This window comes from Mustelus asterias, chromosome 1 (genome assembly GCF_964213995.1).
Source record: "Mustelus asterias chromosome 1, sMusAst1.hap1.1, whole genome shotgun sequence".
NCBI classification, from domain to species: Eukaryota; Metazoa; Chordata; class Chondrichthyes; order Carcharhiniformes; family Triakidae; genus Mustelus; species Mustelus asterias.
The window spans coordinates 237,402-256,685 of record NC_135801.1 but is presented as its reverse complement, the minus strand read 5'-3'; the positions used below and the strand labels follow the sequence as shown (position 1 = coordinate 256,685).

General features: G+C 45.7%; 1 protein-coding gene across 4 annotated transcripts in view; it reads right to left on the bottom strand.

The window, feature by feature from the left end:
• LOC144483758 (uncharacterized) overlaps positions 1-8,333 on the bottom strand; it is a 60,154-nt gene extending 51,821 nt beyond the window's left edge. For 2 of the 4 annotated variants that reach the window (XM_078202403.1, XM_078202330.1), the window contains exons 1-2: positions 8,246-8,320; positions 3,789-3,956 (exon numbers count right to left, since the gene is read on the bottom strand). In XM_078202403.1, coding sequence (XP_078058529.1) covers positions 3,789-3,956; positions 8,246-8,287 — 210 coding nt within the window. In that variant the 5' untranslated portion in view covers positions 8,288-8,320. Of the gene's footprint in view, positions 1-3,788; positions 3,957-8,245 lie in introns of all 4 variants that reach the window. The other 2 variants (XM_078202469.1, XM_078202523.1) reach the window with 2 other exon arrangements.
• Between the last annotated feature and the right edge of the window lie 10,951 nt (positions 8,334-19,284).

Here is a 19,284-nt window from a genome sequence, read left to right as displayed (position 1 = left end):
ATTCCAGCTGCGGCCTCACCAATGCCCTGTACAGGTGCATCAAGACATCCCTGCTTTTATATTCTATCCCCCTCGCGATATAGGCCAACATCCCATTTGCCTTCTTGATCACCGGTTGTACCTGCAGACTGGGCTTTTGCGTCTCATGCACAAGGACCCCCAGGTCCCTTTGCACGGTAGCATGTTTTAATTTGTTTCCATTGAGATAGTAATCCCATTTGTTATTATTTCCTCCAAAGTGTATAACCTCGCATTTATCAACGTTATACTCCATTTGCCATATCCTCGCCCACTCACTCAGCCTGTCCAAATCTCTCTGCAGATCTTCTCCGTCCTCCACACGATTCACTTTTCCACTTATCTTTGTGTCGTCTGCAAACTTCGTTACCCTACACTCCGTCCCCTCCTCCAGATCATCTATATAAATGGTAAATAGTTGCGGCCCGAGTACCGATCCCTGCGGCACGCCACTAGTTACCTTCCTCCAACCGGAAAAACACCCATTTATTCCGACTCTTTGCTTCCTGTCGGATAGCCAGTCCCCAATCCACTTTAACACACTACCCCCAACTCCGTGTGCCCTAATCTTCTTCAGCAGCCTTTTATGGGGCACCTTATCAAACGCCTTTTGGAAATCCAAAAACACCGCATCCACCGGTTCTCCTCCATCAACCGCCCTAGTCACATCTTCATAAAAATCCAACATGTTCGTCAAGCACGACTTTCCCCTCATGAATCCATGCTGCGTCTGATTGATCGAACCATTTCTATCCAGATGCCCTGCTATCTCCTCTTTAATAATGGATTCCAGCATTTTCCCTACTACAGACGTTAAGCTGACCGGCCTATAGTTACCCGCCTTTTGTCTCCTTCCTTTTTTAAACAGCGGCATATCCTTTCGTAGCAACCATTTCAGCCCTGGGAAAAAGCCTCTGAGAATCCACCCGATCTATACCTCTCAACATCTTGTACACCTCTATCAGGTCACCTCTCATCCTTCGTCTCTCCAAGGAGGAAAGACCGAGCTCCCTCAACCTATCCTCATAACGCATGCCACCCAATCCAGGCAACATCCTTGTAAATCTCCTCTGCACCCTTTCTATGGCTTCCACATCCTTCCTGTAATGAGGCGACCAGAACTGGGCACAGTACTCCAGATGGGGTCTGACGAGGGTCTTATAAAGCTGCATCATTATCTCCCGACTCCTAAACTCAATCCCTCGATTGATGAAGGCCAGCACACCATACACCTTCTTAACCACCTCCTTTACCTGTGAGGCCGATTTAAGAGACCTATGGACCTGGACCCCAAGGTCCTTCTGATCCTCTACACTGCTAAGAGTCTTACCCCTGATATTATACACCTTCATCCCATTTGACCTGCCAAAATGGACTACACATTTATCCAGGTTGAAGTCCATCTGCCACTTCTCTGCCCAGTCTTGCATCCTATCTATGTCACTCTGCAGCTTCTGACATCCCTCCAAACTTTCCTCAACACCACCAACCTTCGTGTCATCAGCAAACTTGCGAACCCATCCCTCCAGTTCCTCATCCAGGTCATTTATGAAGATGACAACAGCAAGGGTTCCAGAATAGATCCTTGGGGCACTCCACTGGTGACCAACCTCCATTCAGAAAAAGACCCATCTACAACCACTCTCTGCCTTCTGCAGGCAAGTAAGAAGTCTCACAACACCAGGTTAAAGTCCAACAGGTTTATTTGGTAGCAAATACCATAAGCTTTCGGAGCACAGCTCCTTCGTCAGATGGAGTGGAAATGTGCTCTCAAACAGGGCACAAACACAGAAATCAAATTACAGAATACTGATTAGAATGCAAATCTCTACAGCCAGCCAGGTCTTAAATGTACAGGGGAGGGCGGGGCAATTTGTGCTCCTAATTCATATGTTTGTATAAGGGATGGTGGATAATACAATGGTGAATATAGAAGGTTCAGAAGTGAAAAAAGCAAAGAGAGGCAAAGAAGGAATACGAAAAGAGATAGACAACTAACGTAAAAGAGAATCCCAAAATTTTCTCTTGGCTGGAAAAAAAAACAGTAGGGGCGGATAGGGACCAAAAAGTGGAATTACGCCTGGAGGCAAGGGGAATAGCTTAAATATTAAATGAACTGCATCTGTCTTTATCAAGAAAGATGATGCTACTCAGGCCATGGTAAAAGAGGTCATAATTAGTACATTGGAAGGATTGAAAATTGATAAAAGAGTAATATTTAGTTAGGCTCTCTGTACAGCAGTAGATAAGGATGAGGATCTGATTGGAGGGTCTCTAAAACACAGGGTCATAGACACAAGATTAAATATAAGAGATTTAAATCAGAAGGGAGGAGAAACCTCTTCAGAGATTTCAGAAACTGGAATTCACTACCAGGGTTAGCAGCTGACACGGAAACTGTGTCAGCAGTCAAGATTATATTCAAAAAGTATATGAAGGATAAGGGAATGAAGGGATATAATAACCAGGGAGGATTATGGTGATCAAAACTATTTGCTCGCGTAGAGGTGAAACAGAGACATGGTCAATTGGACCAAATAGCCTGATTCAATATTTCAACTTCTAATAAGAATAATGCAGAACAGAACTCACAAAACAAGAATCACTTGTGCAATCGCACTAACAAGTTTCTGCTGCTTGATATATTTGCATTTACATATTGTCAATTCCGATAGGAACTTTCATCTATAAAATTCTTGTCACAATGCAGTCTTCTCAGCACGTGCTAAAATAAATGATTGAACTACGGTTGGTGAAACAGATTACCAACATAAGACCAAAAGAAATAGGAACAGGAGTCGGCCATTCAGCCCCTCGAGCCTGCTCTGCCATTCAGTAGGATCACAGCTGATCTGATGTTCCTCACATTCACTTTCCTGCCCTTTCCGCATAGCCCTTGATTCCTTTACTGATCAAAAATCCAAGTATCTCAGTCTTAAATATACACAAGGACTCTACCACCAAGGTAGAGTCTACCCCTTTATTCTAAGACTGTGCCCTCTGGTCCTGGACTCTCCTATGAGGGGAAACATCCTTTCAGCATTCCCCTGTCAAGGCCCTTAAGAATCCTGTCTTTCAATTCGATCACTTCTCATTCTTCTAAATTCCTATGGGTAGAGTCCCAACTTGTTTAATCTTTCCTCATAAGACAATCCCTCCATACCAGAGATTATCCTAGTGAACCTTCTCTTAACTGTCTCCAATTAAATAATATATTTCTTTAAGTAAGGGGACCAAAACTGCTCACAGTGCTCCAGATGTGGTCTCACCAGTACCTTGTACAGTTGCAGCAAGATCTCCCAACTCTTATACTTCAACCCCCTTGAAATAAGGGCCACCGTTCCATTAGCCTTCCCCATTACCTGCTGTACCTGTGTGCTAGCTTTCTGTGTTTCGTGCACAAGTACTCCCCAGTCCCTTTGCGTTGTAGCTTTCTGCAGTTTTTCTTCTTTCTGGTTTTTTGTTCTCTCTTCCAAAATGAACAACTTCACATTTTCCCACATTATTCTCCATTTGCCAACTCTTTACCCACTTACTGAACCCATCAATATCACTTTGTAAACTATATCCCTCTCGCAGTTTGCCTTTCCACCTATTGTGTCATCTGCAAATTTAGCTACAGTACATTCTTCCTTCCTCCAAGTCACTAATATACATTGTAAACAGTTGTAGTCCCCACACTGATTCCTGTGGAACCCCACTGGTTACAGGTCACCAACCTGAAAAAGAACCCTTATCCTGACAACACATCAGAAGTAAAGATTTCCTACCTTAGTTTCTACCTCCTCCATCAGTTCAACAATATCATATGGCAGATCCTTTTTATATGGGACAGGATATCGCCCAATAGGTTGCTCAGGTTTCCCAGACTTTGTGCTGTATAGCAGTTTGCAAGTAGGTCTCAATCTTTTCCATCTTGATGTTAACACAACGAAAGGCTAGAATGTGAAAAGAGCCATTTCACAATGAGATTCCAGTAGAGTTTTAAAAAGAATACTTAATCTACACATATTTGAGATTTGTGGGAATAACAGCAGAAATTTTCAGAAAAGCTTATCTGGCTTCACTATTTATCATTAGTGTTAACAGATTTATGAAATGGATTTACTGTGGCCCAAAGTATAAGCAGAAGATTAACATCAACCATAAATTGGGGGTGGAGGAGCCCATGCGGGTGGAGCAAAGAGGGCATGCCTGTTCACTATTTACAAGCCACAATCAGATGATCAGAAGCTTTTTCCCAGGGTGGAAGAGTTAATTACTAGGGGGCATAGGTTTAAGATGCAAGGGGCAAGGTTTAAAGGAGATGTACGAGGCAGATTTTTTACAGAGTGGTGGGTGCCTGGAACTCGTTGCCGGGGGAGGTAGTGGAAGTGGATACAGGAGTGACTTTTAAGGGGGGTCTTGACAAGTACATGAATGAGATGGGAATAGAGGGATATGGTCCCCGGAAGTGTAGGGGGTTTTAGTTAAGTCAGACAGCATGGTTGGTGCAGGCTTGGAGGGCCGAAGGGCCTGTTCCTGTGCTGTAATTTTCTTTGCTCTTCGATTGTGGAATACTCTCCACTCGCCTGGATGAGTACAGCTTCAACACATTCAAGAAGTTCAGCATCATCCAGGACAAAACAGCCAGGGTGATAAGCACCCCCCATCCACCACCTTAAACATTCAATACCTCTACGACTGATTCACAGTGACAGTGCGTATCATCTACAAGATGCACTGCAGGAACCCATCAAGGGCTCTTCAAAAGCATCTTCCAAACTTGGGACCTCTACCAGCTAGAAAGTCAAGGGCATCAGATGGATGGGAAAACCACCACCTCCATGTCACACATCTTCCCAACTTTGAACTATATCACCGATCTTTCATTGTCACTTGGTCTGAAACCTGGAACTCCCTCCCTAACAGCAGTGCGCATATACCTACATCATATGGACTTCAATAGTTCAAGGCAGCAGCTCACCATTACCTTCTCAAGGGCAATAAAAACTGGCCTAGCCAACAACACCCACATCCAGTGAACAAATAAATTCAAAATTTAATTAAATTCAAGAAGGCTTTCTTCAGCATCCATCTGCAGTCATTGTGGTATATCACAACATCGTACTGCACCCCATAGCAGTATACTCCATTTTCAAAGAACTAAAGTGCGATCACAGGTACGGTGTCAAGGTCACAGCTCACACCAGTACAGATTAGGCGTCAACCATGGTTATGCTAATCCCACACAATGGACACTTCCACGATGCATGTCTTGAGTTTGGAGAGGGGATGCACTTCCAAACTATCCCTGAAAACTCAGACATAGGCAGTCTGCCAGGATCCAGAAGAGAGAGAGCAGTTACAGATCGAGTCCCTATGCTTCATCTTGCAGGAATGCAGGTGGGAACTTTCACTTGGACTGAGAAAGCCAAATTCAGGATTGAGGCTGGAGGACTCCCCTCGCTTACATCAGAGGGAGAACCACTAAAAGGACTCATCATGAAAGATCATTTCTGGAGTAAACATTTACCAGGCTGAGAAATTAAAAGTATGGAAGTAAATACTCAAGCTGAGAATCACTTTAGACTTGGTCCAAGAAAATTGAATGACAACTTAAGGGCACACAGTGTAAAGTATACCTGCAAAGTGGGTTTTGCATGCTGTGTTAAAAATAAAAGGGAAATAGTCGGTTCGGTAGTTTAGAATCTTAGAAATCCTACAGCACAGAAAGAGGCCATTCGGCCCATCGAGTCTGCACCGACCACAATCCCACCCAGGCCCTACCCCTGAGTTTGCCATATGATTGCACAGACCAAAGCAAAGTTAGATCACTTATGTGCCCTATCCCTACATATTTACCCACTAATCCCTCTAACCCACGCATCCCAGGACACTAGGGGCAATTTTTTAGCATGGCCAATCAACCTAACCCGCACATCTTTGGACTGTGGGAGGAAACCGGAGCACCCAGAGGAAACCCACGCAGACACAAGGAGAATGTGCAAACTCCACACAGACAGTGACCCGATGGGGTTTAAAGTGCAAGTTGCCTACAAAAAAAAAGTGTTTAGCTATAACTTCTTTAAGTCTGTTACAAAAAAGCCTTCAAATGGGAAATCATCCAAAGATGTGTAGGTTAGGTGGATTAGCCATGGCCAATGCACAGGGTTACGGGGTTAGGGTGGGGGGTTCTGGTTAAGGTGCTCTTTTGGAGTCGGTGCAGACTCGATAGGCCAAATGGCCTCCTTCTTCACTGTAGGGATTCTATGAATCTATGTTGCATCACACCTTCAGCTATCAACTGGAAGTTTGAACGTTTAAAACATCTCTGTTCATAACAAACAGGATGTGGAGATGCCGGCATTGGACTGGGGTAAACACAGTAAGAAGTCTCACAACACCAGGTTAAAGTCCAACAGGTTTATTTGGTAGCAAAAGCCACTAGCTTTCGGAACGCTGCCCCTTCGTCAGGTGAGTGGACAGTCACTCACTCAGTCACTCCACTCACCTGACGAAGGGGCAACGCTCCGAAAGCGAGTGGCTTTTGCTACCAAATAAACCTGTTGGACTTTAACCTGGTGTTGTGAGACTTCTTACTGTGACATAACAAACAGGATCATTCACAACATAGCTTCGAACAGGAAACAAGAACATGAAATCACAATGACTCAAAGTCAGATGACACAAAATTCTGGTTATATCGAAGTCATTAACCAATCCTGCTGGCACGACAGCAATCTAATAGAATGATGCCCATGATAAGCCAAAACTTGGCACTGGCACCTGTGGATTAATAGTACTTGCCTGAGTTTGCCATATGATTGCACAGACCAAAGCAAAGTTAGATCACTTATGTGCCTGCAATATGGCAAAGGCTATAAAGATGCTCCAAGATTTTGCAACACAGTTCAATACCAAAACACTGCATTGATGACATGGTGGACTATATCACGCATATCAAAGACAGCATGCTAAGTAGAAAAAAATTAGTGTTTTTCTGGAGCTATTTCCCCACATTTTCCAATGCAAAGTTCCAGCCTTTTATAAGGTCAACCTATTATAAGGTGCCAACAAATTGAATCAAAGATTTTTTCACACATTTATTGCTTTACTGTGTTTCCACTTGAACCTGTTGCTTTTGACATAACCTTTGTAAGCATATCAGATTACATAGAGATGCATTCACGGTGAGCTCCACTTAACCTGAATTTGTGGACAGATCCCCTGGGACTTGATTCATGATGGTTTTAATTTATGTTGGGAATGTGCCACATTGTTAGAGAAATGAAAGTTTCCATTTTAAGTGACCTTCAGAATGGTGATTGATGATGGAAAGGACTTGCAATTCCACATCAGCTTTTGGAGATAAAGCCACAGTTGGTAATATAGGCCAACATGAACACAGTAAAATCTCACAAACAGCAAGTTTTATTTCTACAAATTATAACAGCAAAAGTCCAATACAAAACACTTGCTAAACTTCTAGCATATCTCTGAACTTGGTGACCTTGTACAACATGTCATCCATTTGAGCTTGACCCACCTTTATTGCATAGGCTGAAATCCTGGGCAACATTAAGACTTGGGCTGATAAGTCGTAAATGACATTTGTATTGCACTAGTAGGAGGCAATGATCATCTCCCTCTGATGTTCAAACGATATTAGATTTCCCACCAACAAAATTCTGGGGTTACTATTTACCAGAAATTCAACTAGATCAGCCATATAAATACTGGCTACAACAGCAGGGAAGTTGGTGGATTGGCCATGGTAAACGCAGAGAGGGGAGGGCCTGGGTGGGATGCTCTTTCAGAGAGTTAGTGCAGACTGTATGGGCCGAATGGCCTCTTCTACACTGTGGGCTTCTATGGTTCCATCACAGGGTTCAAATCCTGGAACCCCCTCCCGAGCAGCACAGTGGATGGACCTCCACCACAGGGGCTTCAAGATGGCAGATCACCACCACCACCTTCTCAAGGACAATTAAGAATGGGAAATAAACAGGAACCAAAGAGCAACAAACGCCGGCCTAGCCAGTATCTCCCTCATCTGATACAAATCCCCTTGGCAAGATCAAGGATAAAAGACTACAAACTCCAGGCGATGACAGCGGGTAACTGCTGCCGACCGGAGCTGCCGACTTTCCCAGTGACTGTGACAGAGCCGCGGTCCCAGCAACAAGAGCGCTCCGTATGCGGACAATGCAAAGCCGCATTGGGGAATTGCCGCTGCCATACTCACCGATAACCGACCCAACGTCCCCGCACAGCGCACCCAACTCATGGCCACACACAGCCGACACTTTCTCCCGAAAGGTCAAATAGAGCAGGAAGTTTCAAAACTGCTTCCGGGTGCCAAGCACCCACTCACTGCGCCTGCGCTGCATACCAGTCAGTGCGCCAGCAATAAGCCCCGCCCATCCGCCTGTCAATCATTCCACACAGCCCCACCCGCCTGTCAATCATTTCACAGTCCCGCCCAGCTGTCTGACAATCATCCTCGACTTGACATGTATGCCCAAGCCGTCAGGAGGTGCGTCAACACCAGATCCATCAGCTGTACTCACAAGACAGCCCCGAACATCACCCAAGCACAACGCAACGCCATCCACGCTCTCAAGACCAACTGCAACATTGTTATCAAACCAGCAGACAAAGGAGGGGCCATCGTCATACTGAACAGAACGATTACTGCAAAGAAGTGTACCGACAACTGAACAACGAGGAACACTACAGACAGTTACCTGCAGATCCGACCAAAGAACACACCCATTAACTCAGCACTCTGATCAAGACCTTTGATCCGGGACCTTCAGAGCACCCTCCGTGCTCTCATCCCACGTACTCCACGCGTTGGAGATCTCTACTGCCTCCCGAAGATACACAAGGCAAACACACCCGGCCGTCCCATCGTATCGGGCAATGGGACCCTGTGCGAGAACTTCTCCGGCTATGTCGAGGGCATCCTGAAACCCATTGTACAAAGAACCCCCAGCTTTTGTCGCGACACGACGGACTTCCTACAGAAACTCGGCACACATGGAGCAGTTGAACCTCGTCACAATGGATGTCTCGGCACTCTACACCAGCATCCCCCATGATGATGGTATTGCTGCAACGGCCTCAGTGCTCAGCGCCAACAACTGCCAGTTTCCAGATGCAATTTTACATCTCATCCGCTTCATCCTGGACCACAATATCTTCACTTTCAACAACCAGTTCTTCATCCAGACACACGGAACAGCCATGGGGACCAAATTCGCACCTCAATATGCCAACATCTTCATGCACAGGTTCGAACAAGACTTCTTCACCGCACGGGACCTTCAACCGATGCTATACACTAGATACATCGATGACATTTTCTTCCTTTGGACTCATGGTGAACAATCACTGAAACAACTCTATGATGACATCAACAAGTTCCATCCCACCATCAGACTCACCATAGACTACTCTCCGGAATCGGTTGCATTCTTGGACACACGCACCAAGGAGGTAGAAGAGGGGGAGGGGTAGCATTATTGGTCAGAGATTGTATCACAGTGTCAGAGAGGAGGTTTGATGAGGACTTATCTGTTGAGGTAGTATGGGCGGAGATTAGAAATAGGAGAGGAGAGGTCACCCTGTTGGGAGTCTTTTATAGACCTCCTAAAAGTTCTAGAGAGGTTGAGGAAAGGATTGCGGAGTCAATCCTGCTTAGGAGTGAAAGTAATAGGGCAATTGTTATGGGGGATTTTAACTTGACTAATATTGACTGGAATTGTTATAGCTCTAGCTCGTTAGAGGGGTCAGTTTTTGTTCAAAGCGTGCAGGAAGGTTTTTTGACTCAGTATGTAGACAGGCCAACTAGAGGTGAGGCTATATTGGATCTGGTGCTGGGAAATGAGCCAGACCAGGTGCTAGACTTGGAAGTTGGTGTGCATTTTGGTGATAGTGACCACAATTCGGTTACGTTCACCTTAGTGATGGAAAGGGATAGGCATGAACCTCGGGCCAGTGGTTTTAGCTGGGGGAAGGGTAATTATGAGGCTATTAGGAGAGAATTAGGAAACATAGGTTGGACTAGGAGATTACAGGGACTGGGAACGTCCGACATGTGGAGTTTTTTCAAGGAGCAGCTACTGCGAGTCTGTGATAGGTATGTCCCTGTCAGGCAAGGAGGAATTGGTAGGGCTAGGGAACCGTGGTGCACCAAAAAAGTTTCTTTGTTGGTTAAAAAGAAAAAGGAGGCTTATGTTCGGATGAGACGTGAGCACTCGGGTAGTGCACTAGAAAGCTTTAGATTGGCTAAGAGGGAGTTGAAGAGCGAGCTTAGAAGGGCTAAAAGGGGACATGAGAAGACTTTGGCGGATAGGGTTAAAGAGAATCCTAAGGCGTTCTATAGGTATGTCAAGAACAGAAGGTTGGTTAGGGCAAGTTTAGGGCCAGTTATAGATGGCAGAGGGAAGTTATGTGTGGAACCGGAGGAGATTGGTGAAGCATTGAACCAATATTTCTCTTCGGTGTTCACGCAAGGGGACATGAATATAGCTGAGGAGGACACTGGGTTGCAGGGGAGTAGAATAGACAGTATTACAGTTGATAAGGAGGATGTGCAGGATATTCTGGAGGGTCTGAAAATAGATAAATCCCCTGGTCCGGATGGGATTTATCCAAGGATTCTCTGGGAGGCAAGAGAAGTGATTGCAGAGCCTCTGGCTCTGATCTTCAGGTCGTCGTTGGCCTCTGGTATAGTACCAGAAGATTGGAGGTTAGCGAATGTTGTCCCATTGTTTAAGAAGGGGAACAGAGACTTCCCCGGGAATTATAGACCGGTGAGTCTCACTTCTGTTGTCGGCAAGATGTTGGAAAAAATTATAAGGGATAGGATTTATAGTTATTTGGAGAGTAATGAATTGATAGGTGATAGTCAGCATGGTTTTGTGGCAGGTAGGTCGTGCCTTACTAACCTTATTGAGTTTTTTGAGAAAGTGACCAAGGAGGTGGATGGGGGCAAGGCAGTGGACGTGGTATATATGGATTTTAGTAAGGCGTTTGATAAGGTTAACCATGGTAGGCTTCTGCAGAAAATGCAGATGTATGGGATTGGGGGTGATCTAGGAAATTGGATCAGGAATTGGCTAGCGGATAGGAAACAGAGGGTGGTGGTTGATAGTAAATATTCATCATGGAGTGCGGTTACAAGTGGTGTACCTCAGGGATCTGTTTTGGGGCCACTGCTGTTTGTAATATTTATTAATGATCTGGATGAGGGTATAGTTGGGTGGATTAGCAAATTTGCTGATGACACCAAAGTCGGTGGTGTGGTAGACAGTGAGGAAGGGTGTCGTAGTTTGCAGGAAGACTTAGACAGGTTGCAAAGTTGGGCCGAGAGGTGGCGGATGGAGTTTAATGCGGAGAAGTGTGAGGTAATTCACTTTGGTAGGAATAACAGATGTGTTGAGTATAGGGCTAACGGGAGGACTTTGAATAGTGTGGAGGAGCAGAGGGATCTAGGTGTATGTGTGCATAGATCCCTGAAAGTTGGGAATCAAGTAGATAAGGTTGTTAAGAAGGCATATGGTGTCTTGGCGTTTATTGGTAGGGGGATTGAATTTAGGAGTCGTAGCGTTATGTTGCAACTGTACACAACTCTGGTGCGGCCGCACTTGGAGTACTGTGTGCAGTTCTGGTCCCCACATTACAGGAAGGATGTGGAGGCTTTGGAGAGGGTGCAGAGGAGGTTTACCAGGATGTTGCCTGGTATGGAGGGGAGATCCTATGAGGAGAGGCTGAGGGATTTGGGATTGTTTTCGCTGGAAAGGCGGCGGCTAAGAGGGGATCTTATTGAAACATATAAGATGATTAGAGGTTTAGATAGGGTGGATAGTGATAGCCTTTTTCCTCTGATGGAGAAATCCAGCACGAGGGGGCATGGCTTTAAATTGAGGGGGGGTAGTTATAGAACCGATGTCAGGGGTAGGTTCTTTACCCAGAGGGTGGTGAGGGATTGGAATGCCCTGCCAGCATCAGTAGTAAATGCGCCTAGTTTGGGGGCGTTTAAGAGATCCGTAGATAGGTTCATGGACGAAAAGAAATTGGTTTAGGTTGGAGGGTCACAGTTTTTTTTTAACTGGTCGGTGCAACATCGTGGGCCGAAGGGCCTGTTCTGCGCTGTAATGTTCTATGTTCTATGTTCTATCTCCATTAAGGACGGTCACCTCAGCACCTCACTGTACCGCAAGCCCACGGATAACCTCACGATGCTCCACTTCTCCAGCTTCCACCCTAAACACGTTAAAGAAGCCATCCCCTACGGACAAGCCCTCCGTATACACAGGATCTGCTCGGATGAGGAGGATCGCAACAGACACCTCCAGACGCTGAAAGATGCCCTCATAAGAACAGGATATGGTGCTCGACTCATTGATCAACAGTTCCAACGCGCCACAGCGAAAAACCGCACCGACATCCTCAGAAGACAAACACGGGACACAGTGGACAGAGTATCCTTCGTTGTCCAGTACTTCCCCGGAGCGGAGAAGCTACGGCATCTCCTCCAGAGCCTTCAACATGTCATTGATGAAGACGAACATCTCGCCTAGGCCATCCCCACACCCCCCACTTCTTCCCTTCAAACAACCGCACAACCTCAAACAGACCATTGTCCGCAGCAAACTACCCAGCCTTCAGGAGAACAGTGACCATGACACCACACAACCCAGCCACAGCAACCTCTGCAAGATGTGCCGGATCATCGACACAGATGCCATCATCTCACGTGAGAACACCATCCACCAGGTACACGGTACATAAACTTGCAATTCGGCCAACGTTGTCTACCTGATACGCTGCAAGAAAGGATGTCCCGAGGCATGGTACATTGGGGAAACTATGCAGACGCTGCGACAACGGATGAATGAACACCGCTCGACAATCACCAGGCAAGACTGTTCTCTTCCTGTTGGGGAGCACTTCAGCGGTCACGGGCATTCGGCCTCTGATATTCGGGTAAGCGTTCTCCAAGGCGGCCTTCGCGACACACGACAGAGTCGCTGAGCAGAAACTGATAGCCAAGTTCCGCACACACGAGGACGGCCTCAACCGGGATATTGGGTTCATGTCACACTATTTGTAACCCCCACAGTTGCCTAGACCTGCAGAGTTTCACTGGCTGTCTTGTCTGGAGACAATACATATCTTTTTTGCCTGTCTTGATGCTCTCTCCACTCACATTGTTTTGTTTCTTAAAGACTTGATTAGTTGTAAGTATTTGCATTCCAACCATTATTCATGTAAATTGAGTTTGTGTCTTTATATGCTCTGTTTGTGAACAGAATTCCCACTCACCTGAAGAAGGGGCTTAGAGCTCCGAAAGCTTGTGTGGCTTTTGCTACCAAATAAACCTGTTGGACTTTAACCTGGTGTTGTTAAACTTCTTACTGTGTTTACCCCAGTCCAACGCCGGCATCAATCATTTCACACAGCCCCACCCATTTCACCCTCTTCCTTTCACTGAAACCCAGTCAATAACAAAAAAAAGCAAAATACTGTGGATGCTGAAATCACAAACAGATCTGATTTCATTTGATTTATTATTGTCACATGTATGACGAACCTAGGGCCTTAATGCTCACGAGGAATTTGGATGTGGTTGCGGTGACAGAGACTTGGTTGAAAGGACAGGACTGGCAACTGAATATTCCGGGGTACAAGTGTTTTAGGCGAGACAGAGGAGGGGCCAAAAGAGGTGGGGGAGTAGCAGTATTAGTTAGAGAGCATATTACAGCGGTGCAGAGGGAGGACAATTCAGAGGGGTCGTGTAACGAGTCACTCTGGGTGGAGCTCAGAAACAGGAAGGGCGCAGTCACTATGTTGGTATACTACAGGCCCCCCAACAGCCCAAGGGAAGTGGAAGAACGGATATGTCAGGAGATACTGGACAGGTGCAGGAAAAATAGGGTTGTTGTAGTGGGAGACTTCAATTTCCCTGGTATAGACTGGCAATCGCTGAGAGCTGGGACTCTGAATGGGGAGGAATTTGTAAAATGCGTACAGGAGGGTTCTTTGGAACAATATGTAGATAGCCCAACTTGAGAGGGGGCTATACTGGACCTAGTACTGGGGAATGAGCCCGGTCAGGTCTTCAAAGTTTCGGTAGGGGAACATGTGGCAAATAGTGACCACAATTCTGTTAGCTTTAGGATAGTGATGGAAAAGGATGAGTGGTGTCCCAAGTGTAAGGTGTTGGATTGGGGGAAGGCAAACTTTAGTGGGATTAGGCAGAAATTGGCAGCTGTTGATTGGGAGAGGCTGTTTGAGGGTAAATCCACATCTGGCATGTGGGAGTCTTTTAAGGAACAGTTGTTAGGGCTACAGGACAGGCATGTGCCTGTAAAAAAGGATAGGAAGGGTAGGATTCGAGAACCGTGGGTGACCAGGGAAATTGAGGGACTGGTCAAAAAGAAAAGAGAGGCGTATGTTAGGTCCAGGCAGCTAAAAACGGAGGGAGCTCTGGAGGAGTACAAAGAAAGTAGGAAAGAACTCAAACGGGGAATTAGAAGGGCAAAAAGAGGTCACGAAATGTCCTTGGCAGACAGGATTAAGGAGAATCCCAAGGCATTTTATTCATACGTTAGGAACAAAAGGGTTGTCAGGGAAAAAATCGGACCTCTCAGGGACAAAAGTGGGGAATTATGCTTGGAGCCCAAAGAAGTAGGGGAGATCCTAAATGAATGCTTTGCGTCAGTATTCACAAAGGAGAGGGATGTGTTGACTCGGAGTGTCTCGGAGGGGAGTGTTAAACTGTTGGAGAAAATCTCCATTACAAGGGAGGAAGTGTTAGGTTTGTGAGAGAATATAAAGACTGACAAATCCCCAGGGCCTGATGGAATCTATCCAAGGCTGCTCAGGGAGACGAGAGATGAAATCGCTGGGCCTCTGACGCAAATCTTTGTCTCGTCACTGGACACAGGTGAGGTCCCAGAGGATTGGAGGATAGCTAATGTGGTCCCGTTCATAGAAATCATAGAAATCATAGAAACCCTACAGTACAGAAAGAGGCCATTCGGCCCATCGAGTCTGCACCGACCACAATCCCACCCAGGCCCTACTCCCATATCCCTACATATTTACCCAACTAATCCCTCTAACCTATGCATCTCAGGACACTAAGGGCAATTTTTAGCATGGCCAATCAACCTAACCCGCACATCTTTGGACTGTGGGAGGAAACCGGAGCACCCGGAGGAAACCCACGCAGACACGAGGAGAATGTGCAAACTCCACACAGACAGTGACCCAAGCCGGGAATCGAACCCAGGTCCCTGGAGCTGTGAAGCAGCAGTGCTAACCACTGTGCTACCGTGCCGCCCCAACTGTGCTACCGTGGTCCCGTTATTTAAGAAGGGTAGGTAGGATAACCCGGGTAATTATAGGCCGGTGAGCTTGACGTCCGTGGTGGAGAAGTTGTTGGAGAAGATTCTTAGAGATAGGATGTATGCGCATTTAGAAAGGAATAAACTCATTAACGATAGTCAACATGGTTTTGTGAGAGGGAGGTCATGCCTCACTAACCTGGTGGTGTTTTTTGAAGAAGTGACTAGAATGGTTGACGAGGGAAGGGCCGTGGATGTCGTCTATATGGACTTTAGTAAAGCGTTTGACAAAGTCCCTCATGGTAGGTTGGTGCAAAAGGTTGGATCTCATGGGATAAAGGGGGAGGTGGCTAGATGGGTGGAGAACTGGCTTGGTCACAGAAGACAGAGGGTGGTAGTGGAAGGGTCTTTTTCCGGCTGGAGGCCTGTGACTAGTGGTGTTCCGCAGAGCTCTGTATTGGGACCTCTGCTATTTGTGATTTATATAAACGATCTGGAAGAAGGTGTAACTGGGGCGATCAGTAAGTTTGCGGATGACACAAAATTGTCCGGCACTGCAGATAGTGAGGAGCATTGTCAGAGGCTACAAAAGGATATAGATAGGCTGGAAATTTGGGCAAAGAAATGGCAGATGGAGTTCAATCCTGATAAATGCGAAGTGATGCATTTTGGTAGAAATAATGTAGGGAGGAGCTATACGATAAATGGCAGAACCATAAAGGGTGTAGATACGCAGAGGGACCTGGGTGTGCAAGTCCACAGATCATTGAAGGTGACGTCACAGGTGGAGAAGGTGGTGAAGAAGGCATGTGGCATGCTTGCCTTTATAGGACGGGGCATAGAGTATAAAAGTTGGGGTCTGATGTTGCAGATGTATAGAACGTTGGTTCGACCGCATTTGGAATACTGCGCCCAGTTCTGGTCGCCACACTACCAGAAGGACGTGGAGGCTTTAGAGAGAGTGCAGAGGAGGTTTACCAGGATGTTGCCTGGTATGGAGGGGCTTAGTTATGAGGAGAAATTGGGTAAACTGGGGTTGTTCTCACTGGAAAGACGGAGGATTAGGGGTGACCTAATAGAGGTGTATAAAATTATGAAAGGCATAGATAGGGTGAACAATGGGAAGCTTTTCCCCAGGTCGGTGGTGACGTTCACGAGGGGTCATGGGTTCAAGGTGAAGGGGGGAGGTTTTACACAGATATCAGAAGGACATATTTTACACAGAGGGTGATGGGGGCCTGGAATGCGCTGCCAGGCAAGGTGGTAGAGGCGGACACACTGGTAACGTTTAAGACTATCTAGATAGCCATATGAACGGAGTGGGAATGGAGGGATACAAAAGAATGGTCTAGTTTGGACCAGGGAGCGGCACAGGCTTGGAGGGCCAAAGGGCCTGTTCCTGTGCTGTATTGTTCTTTGTTCTTTGTATTAGCATACAGTGAAAAGTATTGTTTCTTGCACACTATACAGACAAAATATACCGTTCATATAGGAGAGGAGACGGTGCAGAATGTAGTGTTAAAGTCATAGCTAGGATGCAGAGAAAGATCAACTTAATGCAAGGTCGGTCCATTCAAAAGTCTGGCAGCAGCAGGGAAGAAGCTACAGAAAATGCTGGAAAATCTCAGCACGTCTGACAGCATCAGTGGAGAGAGAATAGTAAATAACAAGTTGGCAGCAGTTTCAAAACTTCAGACTCAGTCACTCATCAAGTTTGTCCTGTTCGAATTTTGTGTGGCTGGGAGTTAGGAAAGGGCGACACGGTGGTTAGCAGTGCTAGCTCCAGCGGACCCGGGTTCAATTCTGGCCTTGGGTCACTGTCTGTGTGGAGTTTGCATGTTCTCCCCGTGTCTGTGTGGGTTTCCTCCGGGTGCTCCGGTTTCCCTCCCATATTCCAAAGATGTGTGGGTTAAGTGCATTGGCCATGCTAAATTGCCCCTTAGTGTCTGTGTAGGTCAGATAGATTAGCCATGGGAAATGTGTGGAGTTAGCTGAAATTTATTTATTAATGTCACAAGTAGGCTTACATTAACACTGCAATGAAGTTACTGTGAAAATCCCTTCAGGCCTGGGTAAGATGCTCTGTCAGAGAGTCTGTGCAGACTCAATAGGCCGAATGGCCTTTTCTGCACTAGGGATTCTATAATCCTGAAGGGCCCTGCTCTTATTGATCACCCATGGTTACAGCAACACAAGGCTCTGGTTGGATCAATTCTAGCCTTGGAAGCAATACAGTGTAGGTCAACTTCAAATACAGAAAGGTATATTTCAACAAAGGGAAAAAGCAGTACAAAAGAATCCAGGGCTGTCTGGATGATGAGAAGGATAGCGATTAAGATTAAAAAGAAAAGGTGTGCTTAAGCTAGATGTGAGGTGAATAATGCAATTGGAAACTAGGACAAATAAAAAAGGTTCAGAGGGGAAGTGAGAAAGCAAATAAGAGAATTGAATAAACTATGAGAAAAGACTGGCAGATAACAGAAAAGCTAACTCAAAATCTTCTATAGGCATATAAATCATATTAAACTGAGAGATAAAACTTACAATGTGGCAAAAATTAGTGGTCAGCCAGAGGATTGGGAATTGTAATGATACTTTATCTTTAACAAATATATTTGAGCCATGTTCTTGTGCAGAATCTGTTATAGCTGTTTTATCCACTCGGAGCCACTGTGTCTACCAGCATCCTGTATTGTTGCTGTGGCAGCATAATTGTTTCTAACAGCTGGAATGTTGGTTTTAATCTGAATTAATGCTGTTCTACAGTTTTCCCCTGGAGTTTTGCAGAGTAGGGCTTGATTGGGATGATTAGCAGGTCTGGTCATTTGAAGGGGGAAGCTGGGCTTACACAGAATATTCAAGCGTAGATGCAGCTTTTGAGTAAAGAGAGATCAGTGTCTCTCTTTTCTGCTCTCTGAAATCTGGAGACTGGAAACTAAGTTTACCTCTCTGAAGATTTGCTGTTTTGAGGATATATCTTTCTCTGAAAATTGCTGCCTGGATCTCTGTCCAGAAAGTATTAAAAAACTGAAAATCCAGCATCATGTGAGCATACTTGTTTTCTGTGCTAACTAATTCTGAAGAAGGTTGTATGTCTATGGGGTATTTCTTTAAATGGGAACAACAAAGATAGCTGGCTGTTAAGGATTATACTTTGCCAAGTCTAAGTATTTGAATTGGTAAAAGTTATGTTAATTCTTTTTGTTATGTTCTAACTGTGTTCTTAAATAAAGGTTGTTATGGTAAACAGTTGAGGCCCCAGCACCAACCCCTGCGGCACGCCACTAGTCACCAACTGCCAACCAGAAAAGCACCCATTTATTCCAACTCTCTGCTTCCTGTTAGATAGCCAATCCTCAATCCACGCTAACACTTTACCCCCAACTCCGTCTACCTTAATCTTCTGCAGCAACCTTTTGTGAGGCACCTTATCGAACGCCTTCTGGAAATCCAAAAACACCCCTCTGTCAACCGCACTCGTTACATCTTCATAAAAATCCAGTAAATTCGTCAAACACGACTTTCCCTTCATGAATCCATGCTGCGTCTGCTTGATCAAACCATTTTTTTCCAGGTGTCTGCTATTTCTTCTTTAATGATGGATTCCAGCAATTTCCCAACTACAGACGTTAAGCTAACCGGCCTGTAGTTACCCGCCTTTTGTCTACCTCCTTTTTTAAACAGTGGCATCACATTAGCTGTTTTCCAATCAACCGGCACTTCCCCAGAGTCCAGCGAATTTTGATAAATTACAACCAACGCATCCGCTATTACTTCTGCCATTTCTTTCAGTACCCTGGGATGCATTCCATCCGGGCCCGGGGACTTGTCTACCTTTAGTCCCATTAACCCAGCAAGCACTACCTCTTTAGTAATAGTAATCGTTTTAAGGACCTCACCCCCTACAGTCCCACGACCATCA